Raw genomic sequence first — 18,331 nt, 5'->3', positions numbered from 1 at the left:
TGTTATTGATGAGATCATGACTGTGATTCACAGTCCAAGCAAGATTTATTGGCTGTCAGCTGCAGTTCTAACAACAGCTTACCAGGTGCCAAACCTCAGCAAGACAACGAAATAATGTCACTCTGAAACCCCTCCCTGAATTGTAACCATGTGAAACCTGCTATGCCCACCCAAGTGATAACTTACTTTTTTTCTACTTTGATGTTATAAATTTCATCACAGACTAATTTGAGGTATCTTTGCTTTGGCAGGCGTGACAGCAGCTGCTTCACAGTTGTGTTAAATGCCTGTTCATCAGCATCCCACTAGGAAAAAAATAGATAAGACTTAACAGCAGGGCACTAGGGTTTACTAGCTGGCTTTTTCTTGGTCACTAATGAAATTCCAGTGTCATTCCCCTCTTTATACCAGGGGAATCAGTAATAGGGAGATAGCAGAACTGGTTAGGAGACTGCCGGGGTTCCTTTGAAGCACCAATTTTTCTTAAAACAAGACTCCCTAATTAGGGCCTGATTCATGATGCTGCAGCCCTAGTGTGCTGATGTGACTGTAGACCAGTTATTTCTGCCTACTGCTTTTTTTTTTTTTTTTTTTGAGATGGAGTTTTGGTCTTGTTGCCCAGGCTGGAGTGCAGTGGCGCGATCTCGGCTCATCACAACCTCTGCCTCCTGGGTTCAAGTGATTCTCCTGCCTCAGCCTCCCAAGTAGCTGGGATTACAGGCACGTGCCATTACGCCCAGCTAATTTTTTGTATTTTTAGTAGAGACAGGGTTTCACCATGTTGACCAGGCTGGTCTCGAACTCCAGACCTCGGGTATCCACCCACCTCGGCCTCCCAAAGTGCTGAGATTATAGGCCCGAGCCACTGCACCTGGCCTCCATTTACTTTTTGTACAATGGTGATAGCAGCTCTCAAGTATGTATATCCATTTGACTGGATCATAAATCAGTACACTGCCAGTATAGTGGCATATGCTTATTTGTAAGAACAACAAATGAAATACAAAATATTAGTTCTAGGGCCAAGTTCACTATTAATGTAGTTTAATCTGTGACTAAACACTCTGGATAGACAAAAAAGTATTCTTTGATATGACATGTTGTAAAAGTCACCTATAGCTATGACTATAGTTAAGTGTTCTTAATAGCAAAGATAACTATTCAAATTTTTAAAGTTCTTATTTAGGCTATTTGAAGATAAAGGGATGTACCTGTAAATATATATATATATATTTATAAAGGACCTAATTAATTTTTACAAAAGGATTTTTTTTTTGTATAGTACTCATCTGCAAATGAGCTTCTCTAGCTGGAATGGAGGTTTGTTTGAGAGACAGTATATAGTATAGTGGTTAAGAACACAGATTCTGCTAGTGTGCTTAGGTTCGAATCCTGGTTCTACTACTTACTAGCTGGGTGACCATGGGTAAGATATTTAAGCTCTCTACTTCCATACTCTTAAAGTGGGGATAATAACAGTATCTACATTTTGGGGTGGTTATGATTAAATGAGTTACTACTTGTAAAATGCTTACAACAAGGCCTGCCAGACCCTGACACGTAGTAAAAGCAGTATGTGTGTGTGTGTGTGTGTGTGTGTGTGTGTGTGTGTGTGTTTAAATAAAATAAGTATCTCTGAAAAAATAAAAAGTCACCAGAAAAGTATAAGTTCATCAACATAGGATTTAGGAATGTATGTGTCACATAAAAGGAAAAATGTTACTAAATTCCTGGGACTGCCAGAAAAATACTATCACGAATGAATGCCATCTTCAGTATTCTTTTGGCAAACTAACAGCAAAGATTTGGGATCTTAAAGGCCACAGTGCAGAAGAGTTCGTATTGCTTACCTCTAATGATAAAAACTGTAATATTGTTTCTTTGGGTAGATCCACCTGTGAATACACAGAAATGTACATCATCTCTCAGGGAACTCTCAGCAGCACAATACTGCCTTGTGACCATAGTGCCACGTGGGATGCAGCAGTATGAATAGGGTTTGCAGAGTCTGAGATGCTATTGTGCTATAAAAGGGCTTAATGAACTGTGCAGTGATAAGATCTTAGCACTGGAGAATTAATAAGCAGTGGCAACTGTATTCCCTTTCCTTCTATACCACATCCAAAAGGTTTGACACTGCTACATGTATTCGGTGTAAGCTTAGTAAGGCAAAGGCCTGAAATATGTAGGAAAATGATTTTTGTTTTCATTTTCCTTCCTCTATCTTTCAGAGGAACAAAGAGGAGAAACAACCTTAAATTCTCCCCCTAGTTCTTAATAGTTTTAAATTGCATGTAGTTCACATCAGTGACAATAAGGCCTGCACCCAAATTCTGCTGACACTGAGCAGAAAAGCTCTGAACCCCGAGGCAACTACTTTGACAGTATGGATGGAAAGAAGCCACCTTCAAAATATGAAAGAAAGCCACTTACAGCCAGAATTTCAATTTCACTGCTTTTCTGATGTAAGTTGGCAAGGGAGGTCTGAAGTCGAGTTTGTACCTAATAATAAGAAAATGGAATTCAGAACATGTTAAACCAAGCCATCTTTCTTGCCATCTTATTTCCTATCCCAGGACACAATCACAGGGTAACACACCAAAGCCTAGAAAGGATTCCAAATGGTGTCTAAAAGGTTTGCCCTTGGCTGGGTGTGGTGGCTAATGCCAGTAATCCCAGCACTTTGGGATGCCAAGGCTGGGGGATCACCTGAGGTCAGGAGTTGGAGACCAGCCTGGCCAACTTGGCGAAACCCTGTCTCTACTGCAAATACAAAAATTAGCTGGGCATGGTGGCGGGCGCTTATAATATACTAGCTACTCGGGAGGCTGAGGCAGGAGAATCATTTGAACATGGGAGGCAAAGGTTGTGGTGAGCTGATACTGCGCTACTGCACTCCGGCCTGAGTGACAGAGCGAGACTGTCTCAAAAAAAGAAAAGATTTGCTCTTAATCCATTCAGAAAGGGGTGTCTAGCAATATGATCTCAGAGGAAATGAGGTTTTTATGACTTATCTTGACCATCTGTTTAATAATCCTTGTCAATTATCTCTTCATAATTTTGAAATGATGCCTTGTAAAGGCTCAGTGCAGTGAAACAGGGCACACAGAGAGATGATAGTATGAAGCTAAACTGGGAAAAAGGGAGAGGTGGCAGCAATGAGGACATGGCATGAGAACTGAAACTTGGTAGGTGATGAAGGCTGTAGGAAGATGGGAAAAATAGGTTTCCACCCAAATCCTGAGAAACAGCTAGAAGAGCTTACAAAAATAAAGTACCTGATCTTTGTATTTCAGTCTGATTACATTTCTAAAATTGACTGCGCTTTTAACACTCACTCTTTCACATATGTCCACAGCATACTCTAACATTCTTATTCTATACATTTAACTCAGAGTTCTACTATAGTTATTTTATTTTATTTTGAGACAAAGCCTAGCTCTGTTGCCCAGGCTGAAGTGTAGTGGCGTGATCTCGGCTCACTGCAATCTCTGCTTCCCCAGTTCAAGCGATTCTCCTGCCTTAGCCTCCTGAGTGGCTGGGATTACAGGCATTTGCCACCACGCTCGGCTAAGTTTTGTATTTTTAGTAGAGAGGGTTTCACCATGTTGGCCAGGCTGGTCTCGAACTCCTGACCTCAAGTGATCTGCCCTCCTCAGCCTCCCAAAGTGCTGGGATTACAGGCATAAGCCACTGCACTTGGCCTATGTTTATTTTCTTTTATTATTCTCTACATAATACATATGCTTCTAAGTTATAAACTCTTTTGAGGACTGGGGCCATGTTAATGTCTTCTACATTTTACACAGCTTTTAGCACACCATTAGGCATATAGCAAATGCCGAAACCATGTATGGAATGAGAAACCTGCCTTAAGTCTTGTCATCGGCCTCTTCTACTTTGCTGTTTAGAGCACAAACAAACCTCAATTACCTTTAGAGCCAGATTAGATAGTTTTCGTTTAGGTGCAATAACTCTGACAACAGCTGCTTCAAGGTGCCCACAGGGCACAATGGCCCCTCTCTGGAGGACAGATGGGAATTCTGGAGCCAGAGAGATGCTTTGTATTGATAATGCTTTCAGAAGCCACCCAGTTAGGGAAGTTGGAAAAAAAAAATTTTTTTTTTGGAAAAAATATTTCCAAGAAATTCCATGTTTCTTATTTTCCTTTCCTGTTATTGTTTTTCTCTTCTGTAACTCACTTTAGAAAGCCAAAGACACCCTGACCCAGTGTACCTGAGTTTCATACCGCCTCCTAGTGCTGGCTGACAGCTTCTCTGGGGCTAGCACACTCACGATGGGAACCACTGTTGCTCCATGGATTTCAAACAAACCTGAGACAGAGAGTTTCAGAATTTACGGCCTTATCTGGTCCCACTTTCTACAACATACTACAGAGAGATGGCAGAGTTTATTAGTAGACATCCTGTGGTGATTCTAAGGGCTAGATCATGGCTGGGCTGTGTTTTCCATCCCTGCAACCATCTGCACCGGATAGGTGAGGCGCCCAGAACCCCAACACCCAGCAGTTTTGATGCATCTCTCCTCAGGCAGGGATTGAGGGGTGGTGGGAGGGGCAGGGAGGCAACATGAGTCATCAAAACCTCAGGGGCCTAAGAAAATCAAGCTGAATATCGCCAAATCCTAATACTTCTTTAAATTCCTGCAAGAATTGGAAATCTGATGGCAACACAAAGTTAGTGCTAACAGAAATGAATGGGAAAGACTCAATTCTGTTAAAAGCCAAATATGTCTTCTCATGGCCTTAACTGGAACCCTTCTTTTTCAGTAAGGTTGCTAGAGGTGATGAAAGTAAAGGCATAACTATCACCACTGTGCCCTCTTGGCTTTCATGAAAACAAAATGTGTATAGTGTCTTTCTTCAAGGGATTTCAAAATACTTCCTTCAATCCTCTGTATGAGGAAAATCTCCAGGAAAATTATCCACATTTCACTTGTACAATAAATTGAGTAAAAGGAAGATTAAATCACTTGTAAAAATAAGAGTAGAAGAGTCGGCTAAATTCCAGTTGTTTTATCATTTTCTAGGATGTGGATTTCAAAGCATAGGGATGAATCCCACGTGGTACAATTTATTGTGTATATGTTATTTTAAAAATAGATTTCCAATGTCACAAGCAGTTAGCCACAGTAATAAGTGCTTAGAGCAAACATATAAGCATCATTATGTTCAGATTATAATGAGTAATTATACCTGAAGCATTAGAAAATGACCCCTTCAGATTTTGCACTGCAAGATTATCGGAAGCTTCTCTAAAAACAAGCAAACGAAAACAATTAAAGAACAGTCAATAAGGCACAAGCAACACATAACTTACAGTGAACTACATGTATAGTGAGTCACTTTTCCATTAAATATAAAAACATCTTCTTCTTGGTTATTAGTGGGTGGAAACACAAAAACAAAAAATTTGCATTTAGTTATGCTTTGGTCAAGAGCAAGTAAAAAATTATAAAGGATGTCTTTTTAAGTTAACAAATGCCTAAAGAAAACATTCTGATTTATTCAGCTGGGCTTGAAATCTTGGATCCACACAAGAAGCTGATTTCAATGAAATATAATGGCTGTTCTTTCCGCCCCCCTCATAATACAAGGAAACACGAGCAACAGCAGCTCCACCTTCATTATGGCAGCAGCCTTGGCAACCACCCACAGGAGAACATTTGGCAAATAAGGGTATTCTTTAAAAAGCTGTGAATGGATGTTCTTTCAAATGCTGTGAATTAATTTATAGCCTTTGAGAGAGACAACAGCACTCTATCTTGGGAAAGCAGGGAAATAATCATTTGCATGGAGGAAAAACTCTGAACCTTTCCCTGCTAAAACTAAATCCCATGTAGCCTTTTAAATGTCCCAGTAATGTTCCCCCATACTCACTACTTGGCTATTTCTTGGTTTCTCTTCTAAACCTCTGTCTTTGATTTAGATCTATAATTCCAATACTGGTGATTTCAAGAACATTATGTTCCCTCAGAAACACCGAATGGTGAATTTATTAAGGCTAGGTGCAAATAAGAAGGGGTGGGGGCATGAGAAGAACAGAGCAAGGTTTGTTTTCTATAAGCCAGGATTTCTTAATCTTGGTACTACTGAAATTTTAGGCCAGAAAATTCTTTGTTGGGGGGTATTAGTCCTGTATCCTTTAGGATGTTTTCACAGTATCCCTGGCCTTTCCTAGATAACAGTAGAATTCCCCAGTTATGACAACCAAAAATGTCTCCATATATTGCCAGATGTCCCCTGGGAAGCAAAATCATTGTTGGTTGAGAATCACTGATATAAGCCAAAAAAATTACAGTGTTGTATTTTCTGATAATGAGCATATATATAAGAATTGCTTTAGGCGGGAGAATTGCTTGAGCCCAGGAGTTGGAGACCAGCCTGGGCAACATAGGGAGATCCTGTCTCTACAAATAATTTTAAAAAATTAGCTGGGCAAGGTGGCACATGACTATGGTCCCAGCTACTCAGGAGGCCAAGAAGGGAGGATCACCTGAGCCTGGGAGGTTGAGGCTATAGTGAGTCATGTTCACACCACTGCACTTCAGCCTGGGCAAGAGTGAGACTCTGTCTCAAAAAAAAAAAAAAAAAAAAAAAAAGAAAAAAGAAAAAAAAGAGTTGCAAAATATAGAAAGCTTAACAAAGTAATTTCATATCTCTTGTGACCCCACTAACCAAAACTACAGTTAAAAATTTGGTACATTCTTCTAGACTTTTTTTTATGTACAGGTTGTATATTTTGTTTAAAACAAAATGGCATTATATTATACATCCTATTTGTGGACATCCTTCCATGTCAATGAACTCAGCTTTGGTAGAATCATCATAAAGACTGCACAATATTTCACCAAATTATCATAATTCAAACAATCTTCTACCAATGAATATTTTGAAATTATGTTCTCCAAGTGTGGTCTAGAAACTCTTGAAGGTCCCTCATATCCTTTCAAGGGGTCTTGCATGGTCAAAACTATTTTCATAATAATCCTAAAATATTAATTGCCTTTTCACACTCATCCTCTCACAAATGTGCAATGGAGTTTTCCAGACACTATATGATTTGTGGTATCACAACAGATTGAATACATAAACAGATATGAGAATTGTTTTTTCTACTAAAGCGTTAAAATAGATAACAAAAATGTAAAACAGTGCACTAAAAAGATTTGCAAATATTTTAAACAATGCCATTTTCCTTACTAAATTAATTTTGTTTTGGAAAACACAGTTGTTTTTCAATAGAAATAGGTTAGCATGTAATGGGGTTATTGTTACTTTTAAATGAATAAATAGTTTTTAAATGTTTATGTTTTAATATTTATAGATATAACTCACATAAACAAAAGTTCTTGGGGATCCTCAAATAATTTTTAAGGGTGTAAAGGGGTTCTAAGACCAAAAAGTTGGAGAACTGCTGTTATAAATGAGCCTTGATAGACATCTTTAAAATAATTTTTACTATAAATTCCTGAAAGTGGAATTGCTGGGTCGATTTTTAAAAAATGTTTAGTTTTAAGGCTTCTAATTTACTTTGCCAAATTCCTACCCAGATGGTTGATACTCCCATCATGAGGAAGTGAGATCTTTTCCCAGAACATTACACCTTTCAAAGTACATGGACAAAATATTATTGAAATTCACTGATAAGCAGACTGAATAAGATAATGACAGATAGATTTTGGCTCCTGAGGCTTTTCAAAATGATAAAATATTCTTGGAAATGTTATGAAGAACAAATGTTGAATGTAAGCTATGATTAGTCTTATCATACAATAAGATGGTCATACAATTAAACTGCTGTTGAGTTATTAAGAAACAACAGAATGGTTCATTAAAAGTAATCCTGACCTATCTTTGTTTCTCAAAAGGATCAGATTGATTTCTTTCTTTTTGTTTTTTTGAGACAGGGTCTTTCTCTGTCACCCAGGCTGGAGTGCAGTGGTATGAACATGGCTCACTGCAGCCTTGACCTCCTGGGCTCAAGCAATCCTCCCACCTATCTCCTGAGTAGCTGGGACTATAGGCATGCACCACCACGCCCAGCTAAGCAAAACATAATTTTTTTTTTAGAAACGGGGTCCTGGTATGTTGCTCAGGCTGGTCTTGCATGTGATTCCCCAAACTTGGCCTCCCAAAGTGCTGGGATTACAGATAGGAGCCACAGCACCTGGCTCAAATTGACTTTTAAAATAAATTTATGTAGTTTCCATATAGGTAACTGAAGTCAGTTTTCTCGGCTGTTGTTTCCTAAGTTACCTGCCATTCCTTTCATCACTGACTTTAGCCCTCAGTTTCTGCAGTACATGGTCCACAAGTTCAGTCTCCAGCACACGCTTCTCTGTCTGCCTTTCCTTCTCGAAAGACTTAACCTTCAAAAGAATGAAACAGATCTATCATTTGGAGGTTTCTGAACCTAGAAGAGTAGCTCAGAGCACCACAGTAAGACTACTAAATCAACAGTTTGGGTCAGTGGTTCTTAACCAGGGTCAATTTTGCTCCCCAGGGGACATTTAGCAATGTCTGGTGACATTTTTGGACAGTGCAACTGGCATGTAGTGGGTAGCGGTCAGGGATGCTGCTAACGCACAGGACAGCCCCCTAAAACAGAGAATTATTTGGCCCAAAATGTGAACAGCGCTGCTGTTGAGAAACCCTGGTCTGGACTAGTTTATCATAGATGATAGAATTTTTTTTTCTTAAGGCCAAGATGAATGGGCTCTCATTTCATGTGATTCATTAACATCTTCCCCTTTAAATCTGGTCAGCCACCAAGGTTTCTGAGATCTCAGCTTTATCTACCACTCCTCCCTCTCCTTTCTAAACCCAAGTCCTGTCATCCCACTTTTATGCATCTATCCCTTCATCTTCACTCCCCTGGCCAGCATCCAACCTTGGCCTAGGCTAGTATTCTTTATACTCCTTCCACTGTCTTCAGTCTCTCCCTCACTCTATTCCATGCTACGCATCCCTGCAGATTAATTTTTCTCAAACACAGCTTGGATGTCTCCTGTTCAAAACATTCGGGGCCTCCCCAATAACTGCTAAATATAAAAAACCAGATTTTTTGGTTGGTATTTGGGCTCTCCATGATGTAGCTATAACCATTTTCTGCTTCTGATCCATCTGTCTCACCAAAAATAGACTATTCAGGGTTGTACCAGAATGGTTCTCTGCCGGCCTGCCTCTATCTTTGGGACAACTACTGAAAGAACTACCATCTCCTTTGCAGTTCCCTCTTCTTAAAAGGCCCTTCCGGGACCTATCTATATCCTATGAATTCTTGAGGGTAGGATAAATCCCAGCACCCCCCCTACAGACTTCATTGCTTCCTCTTATGTAGTCTCCTAGCCTGAGGGACCTTCGGAGAAATTTATCTGTAGGACTCTCATGGCATTTAGTATTTTTGAGCTCTTAATCACGCACAAATGTCTCAAGTTCCTTACCAGATTACAGAATCCTTGACAGCAGGAGCTATGGATTAAATGTTTCTATATCTTCAATGGCCCCAAGTTCAATCCCTTCTACATTGTGAATGCTTAAAATGTGTTGGCTGAATGGATAAATGAAGTGATGTCTTGCTTTTGAAATATGAAAATGTTGCTACTGGCTGGGCGCAGTGGCTCACACCTGTAATCCCAGCACTTTGGGAGGCCAAGGTGGGCGGGTCCCTTGAGGCCGGGAATTCAAGACCAGCCTAGGCAACATGGGAAGACCTCGTCTCTACTAAAAATACAAAAATGAGCTAGTCATGGTGGCATGTGCCTGTAGTCCCAGCTACTCAGGAGGCTGAGGTGGGAGGATCACTTGGTCCTGGGAGACAGGTTGCAGTGAGCCGAGATCATGCCACTGCACTACAACATGGGTGACAGAGTGAGACCCTGTCTCAAAAAAAAAAAAAAAAAAAAAAAAAAAAGAAGCCAGGATTCTCAGAGTTAGAAAAAACAAAAAAACAAAAAAAAAGGAGGCCGGGCACGGTGGCTCACGCCTGTAATCCCAACACTTTGGGAGGCCGAGGTGGGTGGATCATGAGGTCAGGAGTTTGAGACCAGTTTGACCAACATGGTGAAACCCTGTTTCTACTAAAAATACAAAAATTAGCCGGGTGTGGTGGTGTGTGCCTATAAACCCAGCTACTCAGGAGGCTGAGGTAGGAGAATTGCTTGAACCCAGGAGGTGGAGGTTGCAGTGAGCCGAGATTGCACCACTGCACTCCAGCCTGGGCAACACAGCGAGACTCCGTCTCAAAAAAAAAAAAAAAAAAAAAGAAAAGAAGAAAAGTCAACCTAGTGACTGTGTATAAGAAACTCACTTTAAATATAAAGATAGCTAAGTTAGCCCGGTGCAGTGGCACACACCTGTATCCCAGCTGGAGACTGAGGTGAGAAGATCACTTGAACCCAGGAGTTCAAGGCCAGCCTGGGCAACACGATGAGACCCCATCTCTTTAAAAAAAAAGACAGGTTAAAAATAAAAGGATGGAGAAAGGTAGTGATATAAACACTAACCAAAAGATTTCAGAACAAGAAATATTAGCAGGGATAAGGAATATTTTATAATGATGAAGACAATTCATCAAGAAGATATAAAATCCTAAATATGTATAATAACAAAGCTTTGAATTTCTTTCTGTAAAGGACCAGATAGGAAATATTTTAAGCTTTGCAGGCCATACATACTTTGAGTCACACACTCTCCTTTGTTTGTTGTTGCTTTTTAACAAAGAATGTAAAAACTTTGGGTTCACAGACATATAAAAGTAGGCTACAGGCTGAATTTGGTCCAAGTTGTAGTCTGTCAATTCCTCCTCTAAAGTTCTATCTGAAAAAACTAAAAAATGAATCAACTAAATCCAAAATGAGCAAAAGGAAGAAAATAGTAATGGGCAAGAGTGGAGATGAATCAAAGAGAAAACACACGAGCAAATAAAAACTCAGAAAAACCAATGACACCACAAGCTGGTTCTTGGAAAGACAAAATTGATCAATCTCTAGCCAGGCTGATTAGACAAAAAAGAGGGAAGACACAAATTACCCGTATCAGGTCTGAAGGAGAGAGCAACACTGCAGATCCTGGAGACAGTGAAACAATAACAGGGAAATATTTGAAAACTCAGATGAAATGGAAAAGTTCTGGGAAAGATATAAACTACCAAAGCTGCCTCTAGAAGAAAGAGGTGACCAGAATAGCTCTCTATGTAGAAATACTTGAGGTTGGACTTCTAATATCAATCGTATACAGTATCTTACAGAAAACAGAAGAGGAGAGAACGCTCTCCATCTCATTTTATCAGGCCTGCACTACCCTGATATCAAAACCAAACAAAAACATTAGAAGAGAAAAATATTTTTAAGAAAGTTTTTTTTCCCTTTAAAAATAATTAGAAATAAAGGTTAAGAGGTGGTATATTTAGGAACACTTTTAGTTGAGTACAAAAAAGTAAAACTGGTTACAAAGCAGTGAGAGGATATGCCTATCAGCAGAAATCAACTTTACTTATTCTTATTTTCTTAGATGGAAAAAGAGAACAAGAGAAGAAAAGTAGGAAAAAACCACAGCCAGTTTTTTTGTTTGTTTTGCTTTTTAAAGTTTTAATGAAGGTGGACTCTCTTTCTTATTTTATACACATTTTCCTCAGTAAGAAACCCAACAATGGAAAGGGAGAGCAGAGGGAATAGATTTCCAGCCACCTACACGGCCCGGCGCCTCAGTGTGAAGGCAAGTGTTCCACAGGTAACACCTGACTACTGAATTGTAAAAAATCTCTGGCGTCTGTTGGCTGCATAAATGTCTTCTTTTGAGAAGTGTCTGTTCATATCCTTTGCCCACTTTTTGATGGGGTTGTTTGTTTTTTTCTTGTAAATTTGTTTGAGTTCTTTGTAGGTTCTGGATAGAACCTACCCTTTGTTAGATTCTACCCTTTGTTAGGTTTTTGTTAGGTTTGTTAGAACCTACCCTTTGTTAGGTTCTGGATAGAACCTACCCTTTGTTAGATTAGTAGATTGCAAAAATTTTCTCCCATTCTGTAGGTTGCCTGCTCACTCTGATGGTAGTTTCTTTTGCTGTGCAGAAGCTCTTTAGTTTAATTAGACCCCATTTGTCAATTTTGGCTTTTGTTGCCATTGCTTTTGGTGTTTTAGACATGAAGTCCTTGCCCATGGCTATGTCCTGAATGGTATTGCCTAGGTTTTCTTCTAGGGTTTTTATGGTTTTAGGTCTAACATTTAAGTCTCTAATCCATCTTGAATTAATTTTTGTATAAGGAGTAAGGAAGGGATCACACATGAAAAAATGCTCATCATCACTCGCCATCAGAGAAATGCAAATCAAAACCACGAGATACCATCTCACACCAGTTAGAATGGCAATCATTAAAAAGTCAGGAAACAAAAGGTGCTGGAGAGGATGTGGAGAAATAGGAACGCTTTTACACTGTTGGTGGGACTGTAAACTAGTTCAACCATTGTGGAAGACAGTGTGGCGATTCCTCAAGGATCTAGAACTAGAAATACCATTTGACCCAGCCATCCCATTACTGGGGATATACCCAAAGGATTCAAAATCATGCTGCTATAAAGACACATGCACATGTATGTTTATTGTGGCACTATTCACAATAGCAAAGACTTGGAATCAACCCAAATGTCCATCAATGACAGACTGGATTAAGAAAATGTGGCACATATACACCATGGAATACTATGCAGCCATAAAAAAGGATGAGTTCATGTCCTTTGCAGGGACATGGATGCAGCTGGAAACCATCATTCTCAGCAAACTATCACAAGGACAGAAAACCAAACACCACATGTTCTCACTCATAGGTGGGAAATGAACAACAAGATCACTTGGATACAGGAAGGGGAACATCACACACCGGGGTCTATTGTGGGGTGGGGGGAGCGGGGGGGATAGCATTAGGAGATACACCTAATGCAAATGACGAGTTAATGGGTGCAGCACACCAACATGGCACATGTATACATATGTAACAAACCTGCACATTGTGCACATGCACCCTAGAACTTAAAGTATTAAAAAAAAAAAAAATCTCTGGCGTCTTTACCTTGACATGGCTTCCTTCTTTATCCGAGACAAGGGCCACATAGGTGATTTCATGATGTCTGCAGTACTCTTGTAATTCCTCTTGGGACTGAAACAAACAAACATAGTGTAGAAAATAAACACAGAGCACCTGGAACAGCTTTAAGTAATTAAGGAGAATGAAAATACTGTTTCCAATTATATTCTCAATGTGAATTACTAAATGTGCTGACTTCAGGGAGATAGAAATATTAAGGAAGAAGCATACAGAATTCAAGGGAGGAACAAGGCCTCTCTTGCCTTCCTTACCTTCATGATTGTTCTAAGGGGCCATGAATAATCAATCAATAGTAAGAGGTTTTCAAAAGCTTCAAGACTTAATAAAAGATGCCCCAAATTATACAACACAACACAACACACACACACACACACACTGAAAAAGCCTCTGAGGAAAATGAAGGAAACGAAGGAAATAAGGGAAGGTGAAAAGCACAATTGAAGAAACAAACCAGGACAGGGCAGAGAAGCCTGCGGGATGCCACTGTACAGGACTGAGGTCACTGACCACTAGGCTTGGATTTTACTGCAGGACAGAACACTTCTCTAATGATTTATGAAACAAGTGAACAAGTAGAAGAGGACATTGTTCTGTCAAATGATTAAAAATTGTTGCTCAAGGCCGGGCGTGGTGGCTCAAGCCTGTAATCCCAGCACTTTGGGAGGCCAAGAAGGGCGGATCTCGAGGTCAGGAGATCGAGACCATCCTGGCTAACACGGTGAAACCCCGTCTCTACTAAAAATACAAAAAACTAGCCGGGCGAGGTGGCGGGCGCCTGTAGTCCCAGCTACTCGGGAGGCTGAGGCAGGAGAATGGCGTAAACCCGGGAGGCGGAGCTTGCAGTGAGCTGAGATCCGGCCACTGCACTCCAGCCTGGGCGACAGAGCGAGACTTCGTCTCAAAAAAAAAAAATTGTTGCTCAGTACACTTCTGATATGAATTTTGATACAAACCACACACACACACACACACACACACACACACACACACACAAACACACGAGTAAACAGCAGCAGCTTCAGAAGCCTCCCGGCAGGTGATGTAAACAGAGCAGGTGGGAGGGTGGTGGGTCTGTGTCCCTGGTCATCGCCATGCTCTGGGGCACCTTTAGTGTGGGCGAATGTGGGTACAACCTGGATGATCTCCTGGAAGTGTACCCCTTCTATGATCTGCTTACACCCCCCATTCCAAAGGGCAGGCATGTGTCCTGGGTGCCACTTTCCACACCTCCACACCCATGGCAAGTGTCAGGCCTGCATGCTGTGGGAGGTCTCAGGATACAGAGCTCAAAACACACTAAGCACCGAGTGCCTTCACAAGTGTGGTAGGCTGGTGTACAGCCCTGCAAAGGTGTCCATATCCTCATTCCTAGAACCTGTGAGTGATCAACCAGGATTATCTGGGTGGGCTCAGTGTAATCACAGGGTGCATATATGAGAGAGCTGGACAGTAAGAACAGAAGCACAGGTCAACGAGGAAGGAGGTGCTTCATTGTTGAGTGTGATGATGGAGGAAGAAGCCATGAGCCAAGGAATGCAGGAGGCCTCTAGGAGCTGGAAAAGGCAAGGACACAGATTCTCCCCTAGAGCTTCCAGAGGAGCCAGCCCTGTTGAATTTAACCCAGTGAAAGTGCTTTTGGATTTCTGACTTCCAGAAATGTAAGATAAATAGGTGTTTAAGCCAGTAAGTTTGTGGTAATTGGTTACTGCAGCAATCAGAAACTAACACAGGAGGCGACTCGAATTACAGAGATAAACAGAGTCTGACAGTCTAAAGGTGCAGAGGATATATGCCATGAGAGCCATAGCTGTTCGCACTTCACTCACAGGTGCCTTTTGTCCCATTACCTGCGACCAGTCGTACATGATTTCTGCTGTGATGCCTGCTGTCCAGAGTTTCTGGGTTAGGTTGATGGCCCTGGACATGGACATCTGGCCAACACTTACAACCAGGAGGTCACAAGAGCCTATTGTAACCTGGATCAGAAACAGAACGGTTACAGTTAGAGGACCAAGACTGCAGGCATGGAAGTGAAACCAGCATCAGGAGAGGAGGCAGCATTCTTGGGAGGATGGGCATTCCTGAAATCCTGTATAGAAACGCAGCGTGCCGAAGGCCTGGCTTCAAAACAACATTGTAAAAAAAAAAAAAAAAAAAAAAAAGACACAGTCAAAAAACTTTTTCTTTTTTTTTCTGAGACAGAGTCTCGCTCTGTTGCCCAGGCTAGTATACAGTGGCACGATCTCAGCTCACTGTAACCTCTGCCTCCTGGGTTTAAGCAAGTCTCCTGCCTCAGCCTCCAGAGTGGCTGGGATTACAGGCGTGCACCACCATGCCTGGCTAAAATTTTTTTTTTTAAATATTTTTAGTAGGCATGATGTTCTGCCTTGTTGGCCAGGCTGGTCTCAAACTTCTGGCCTCAAGTGATCCACCTGCCTTGGCCTTATTGGGATACAACTGGGATTACAGGCATGAGCCACCATGCTCAGCCATAGTAAAAAAAAAATGTTATATTAGTCTTTCAAGACAGAAATTATTTCAACTACCTTGAGCCATTTAGGAAAATACTATTTTTCTCTGGGAAAACTAATCTTGCCTGAAATATAAGGGGGGAAAAAAGCTATTTCTAGCTTTGCAGACCACAGCAGGATTTTTTTTTTTTTTTTTTTTTGGACAGGGTCTGGCTCTGTTGCCAAAGCTGGAGTGCAAGTGGCATGATTTCAGCTCACTACAACCTCCCCGTCCTGGGTTCAAGCGATTGTCCCATCTCAGCCTCCTGAGTAGCTGGAACTACAGGTGCATAGCTAATTAACCACGCCTGGCTAATTTTTGTATTTTTTGGTAGAGATGAGGTTTTGCTATGTTGCCCAGGCTAGTCTTGAACCCCAGGGCTCAAGCGATCTGCCTGCCTTGCCCTTCCAAAGTGCTGGGATTATAGGCATGAGCCACCATGCCTGGCCTGAATAAGAAATTTTGATAAGAGCCTGTCAATAACTCTAACATCTCACTTTTATATGGTACATTACAGATAAGGAAAGTGAGGCTAGGGAAGGATGAATTAATTGTCTAAGGCAGAAGTCTTTAACCTTTTTGGCACCAGGGACTGGTTTCACGGAAGAAAATTTTTCCATGGATGGTGCGGGGGTGGGGAGGAGATGGTTTTGGAATGAAACTATTCCACCTCGGGTCATCAGGCATTAGTTAGATTCTCATAAGGAGCGTCCAGCCTAGATCCCTCGCGTGCACAGTTCACAACAAGGTTCATGCTCCTGTAGACTCTAATGCCACCACTGATCTGACAGGAGGTGGAGCTCAGGTGGTAATGTTTACTAGCCCGCTGCTCACCTCCTGCTGTGCAGCCCAGTTCCTAACAGGTTCCTAACCCAGATGGGTACTAGTCTGCCGCCCGGGAGTTGGGGACCCCTGGTCTAAGGTCACCCAGCTAGAGAACAGATGATAAGGACTGAAATGCAGGGATTGACATCAAGTCTTAGGCTTGTCTACCATATTAAAGGTAAGTTTCAAAACCCTGGGTCTATAGCTTTCACATCTGAAGCCCCATGTAAATGACTGCAAAAGGCAAATCGTACTTTTAGAAAAGAAAGACACCTCGAAGCATGCTGGGAAGCCAAGCCAGACTTACAGGTTCCTCCATGTTGAGGACAGCAGCAGATATCTTGTCTATAGCTATGCTGACCCCAATGGCAGTGGGAACTGGCCCCAGAGCTTGTGGCCCTCTAAACTGGGGAATCTGTGGAGAGACATAAACAGTTACGGTTATGAAATAGCAAAGAAAATGTGATTACGGGGAAAACAATGATTAAAGAGTGAGCACTCTGTCAGCAGCTCATCATCAAAGAGTTCAACAAAAAGAAATGTGTGTGTGTAGTAAAAGAGAGAAGCAAGCACACATGCAAATTTAGAAAAATATTAACAAATGTTACATCTAACTCTGAACTGTTCAATATGGCAGCCACTAGTCACAAGTGACCACTGAGCATTTGAAATACAGCTAATCCAAATTGACACATGCTGTACATGTAAAACACGTACTGGCTGCAAAGACTTTGAAACAAATGTAAAATCCTTGTTAATAATTTTTAGAAGTTTGAGTACATGTTGAAATAATATTTTGGATATACTAGGTTAAATAAAATATATTATAAAATTGATACCACTTGTCTCTTTTTGCTTAATGTTACTAAATAGTTAAAATTCCAGGTCAGGTGTGGTGGCTCACACCCATAATCCCAGTGCTTTGAAAGGCCAAGGCAGGAGGATTGCTTGCAGCCAGGAGTGTGAGATCATCCTGGACAAAAATGTCCCATAACCTCAAGGACATTCATGTCACTGGGGTCATAGAAGGAGAGAAAAAAGAGGGTGAGACTGAAAAAAAAATTCAAAGAAATAACGCCTGAAGAAATCCCCCAAATTCACGAAAGACATACACCTATAGATTTAAGAAGCTAAGCAAACCCTTAACAGGATAAATCCAAAGAAACTCATGCCAAGACACATCATAATTTAACTTGAAACTAAAGACAAAGAAAAGAATCTTTAAAGCATCAAGTCAGAAATACCTTCCCTATAGGGGAAAAGTAATTCAAATAACAGCAAATTTCTCATCACAAACCAGAAATTTGGGGTAAATACAACAGACTTTCTCCTCCCCTTGAGTTTTCTAATTATATTTAATAGTAAAGTAAAAAATTTAACACTGTTTGATGTGGATCTCAATGTATTAGAAGAAATATTTAAGACAATTATATTATAAATGGGGCATGAGGTAAAGAGACATACAGGGAGGTAAAGTGTCTACATTTCATTTGAATTGATAAGATGTTGATACCCATAAATCTTTGTGGTGATAGAATAGTTCTGTACCTTGATTATGGTGGTGTTATGGGAATGTACACATGGTAAAATGGAAAAGAATGATGCACATACATTGTACAAATGTCAGTTTTCTGGTTTTGATATTTTACTATGCTTATGCAAGGTGCAGTGCGGTGGCTCACGCCTGTAATCCCAGCACTCTGAGAGGCTGAGGCGGGTGGATTGCTTGAGCTCAGGAGTTTGAGACCAGCCTGGGCAACACGACAAAACCCTGTCTGTACTGAAAATACAAAAAATTAGCTGGGTGTGGTGGTGCATGCCTGTAGTCTCAGCTACTTGGGAGGCTAAGGTGAGAGAATCGTTTGAGCCCAGGG

At 40.9% G+C, this 18,331-nt stretch overlaps 1 protein-coding gene across 9 annotated transcripts in view; it reads right to left on the bottom strand.

Annotated features, from left to right (window-relative positions):
* Positions 1-18,331, bottom strand: part of EIF2AK4 (eukaryotic translation initiation factor 2 alpha kinase 4) — a 106,151-nt gene that overhangs the window by 955 nt on the left and 86,865 nt on the right. For 3 of the 9 annotated variants that reach the window (XR_012414780.1, XM_045395279.3, XM_045395277.3), the window contains 9 exons: positions 16,765-16,872; positions 14,969-15,097; positions 13,086-13,172; positions 8,279-8,391; positions 5,216-5,274; positions 4,237-4,334; positions 2,434-2,502; positions 1,851-1,895; positions 187-305 (listed from right to left, as the gene is read on the bottom strand). Coding sequence is in view for 4 of the 9 variants with exons in the window: in XM_045395279.3 (XP_045251214.2) it covers positions 187-305; positions 1,851-1,895; positions 2,434-2,502; positions 4,237-4,334; positions 5,216-5,274; positions 8,279-8,391; positions 13,086-13,172; positions 14,969-15,097; positions 16,765-16,872 (827 nt within the window). In the remaining 5 variants the exon portion in view is untranslated. Of the gene's footprint in view, positions 1-186; positions 306-1,850; positions 1,896-2,433; positions 2,503-4,236; positions 4,335-5,215; positions 5,392-8,278; positions 8,392-10,338; positions 10,465-13,085; positions 13,173-14,968; positions 15,098-16,764; positions 16,873-18,331 lie in introns of those variants that run through there. The other 6 variants (XR_012414781.1, XM_045395278.3, XR_012414777.1 and 3 more) reach the window with 5 other exon arrangements.

This window comes from Macaca fascicularis, chromosome 7, assembly GCF_037993035.2.
Source record: "Macaca fascicularis isolate 582-1 chromosome 7, T2T-MFA8v1.1".
NCBI classification, from domain to species: Eukaryota; Metazoa; Chordata; class Mammalia; order Primates; family Cercopithecidae; genus Macaca; species Macaca fascicularis.
The sequence above is the reverse complement of the archived record's forward strand: the minus strand, read 5'-3'. Positions and strand labels throughout refer to the sequence as shown.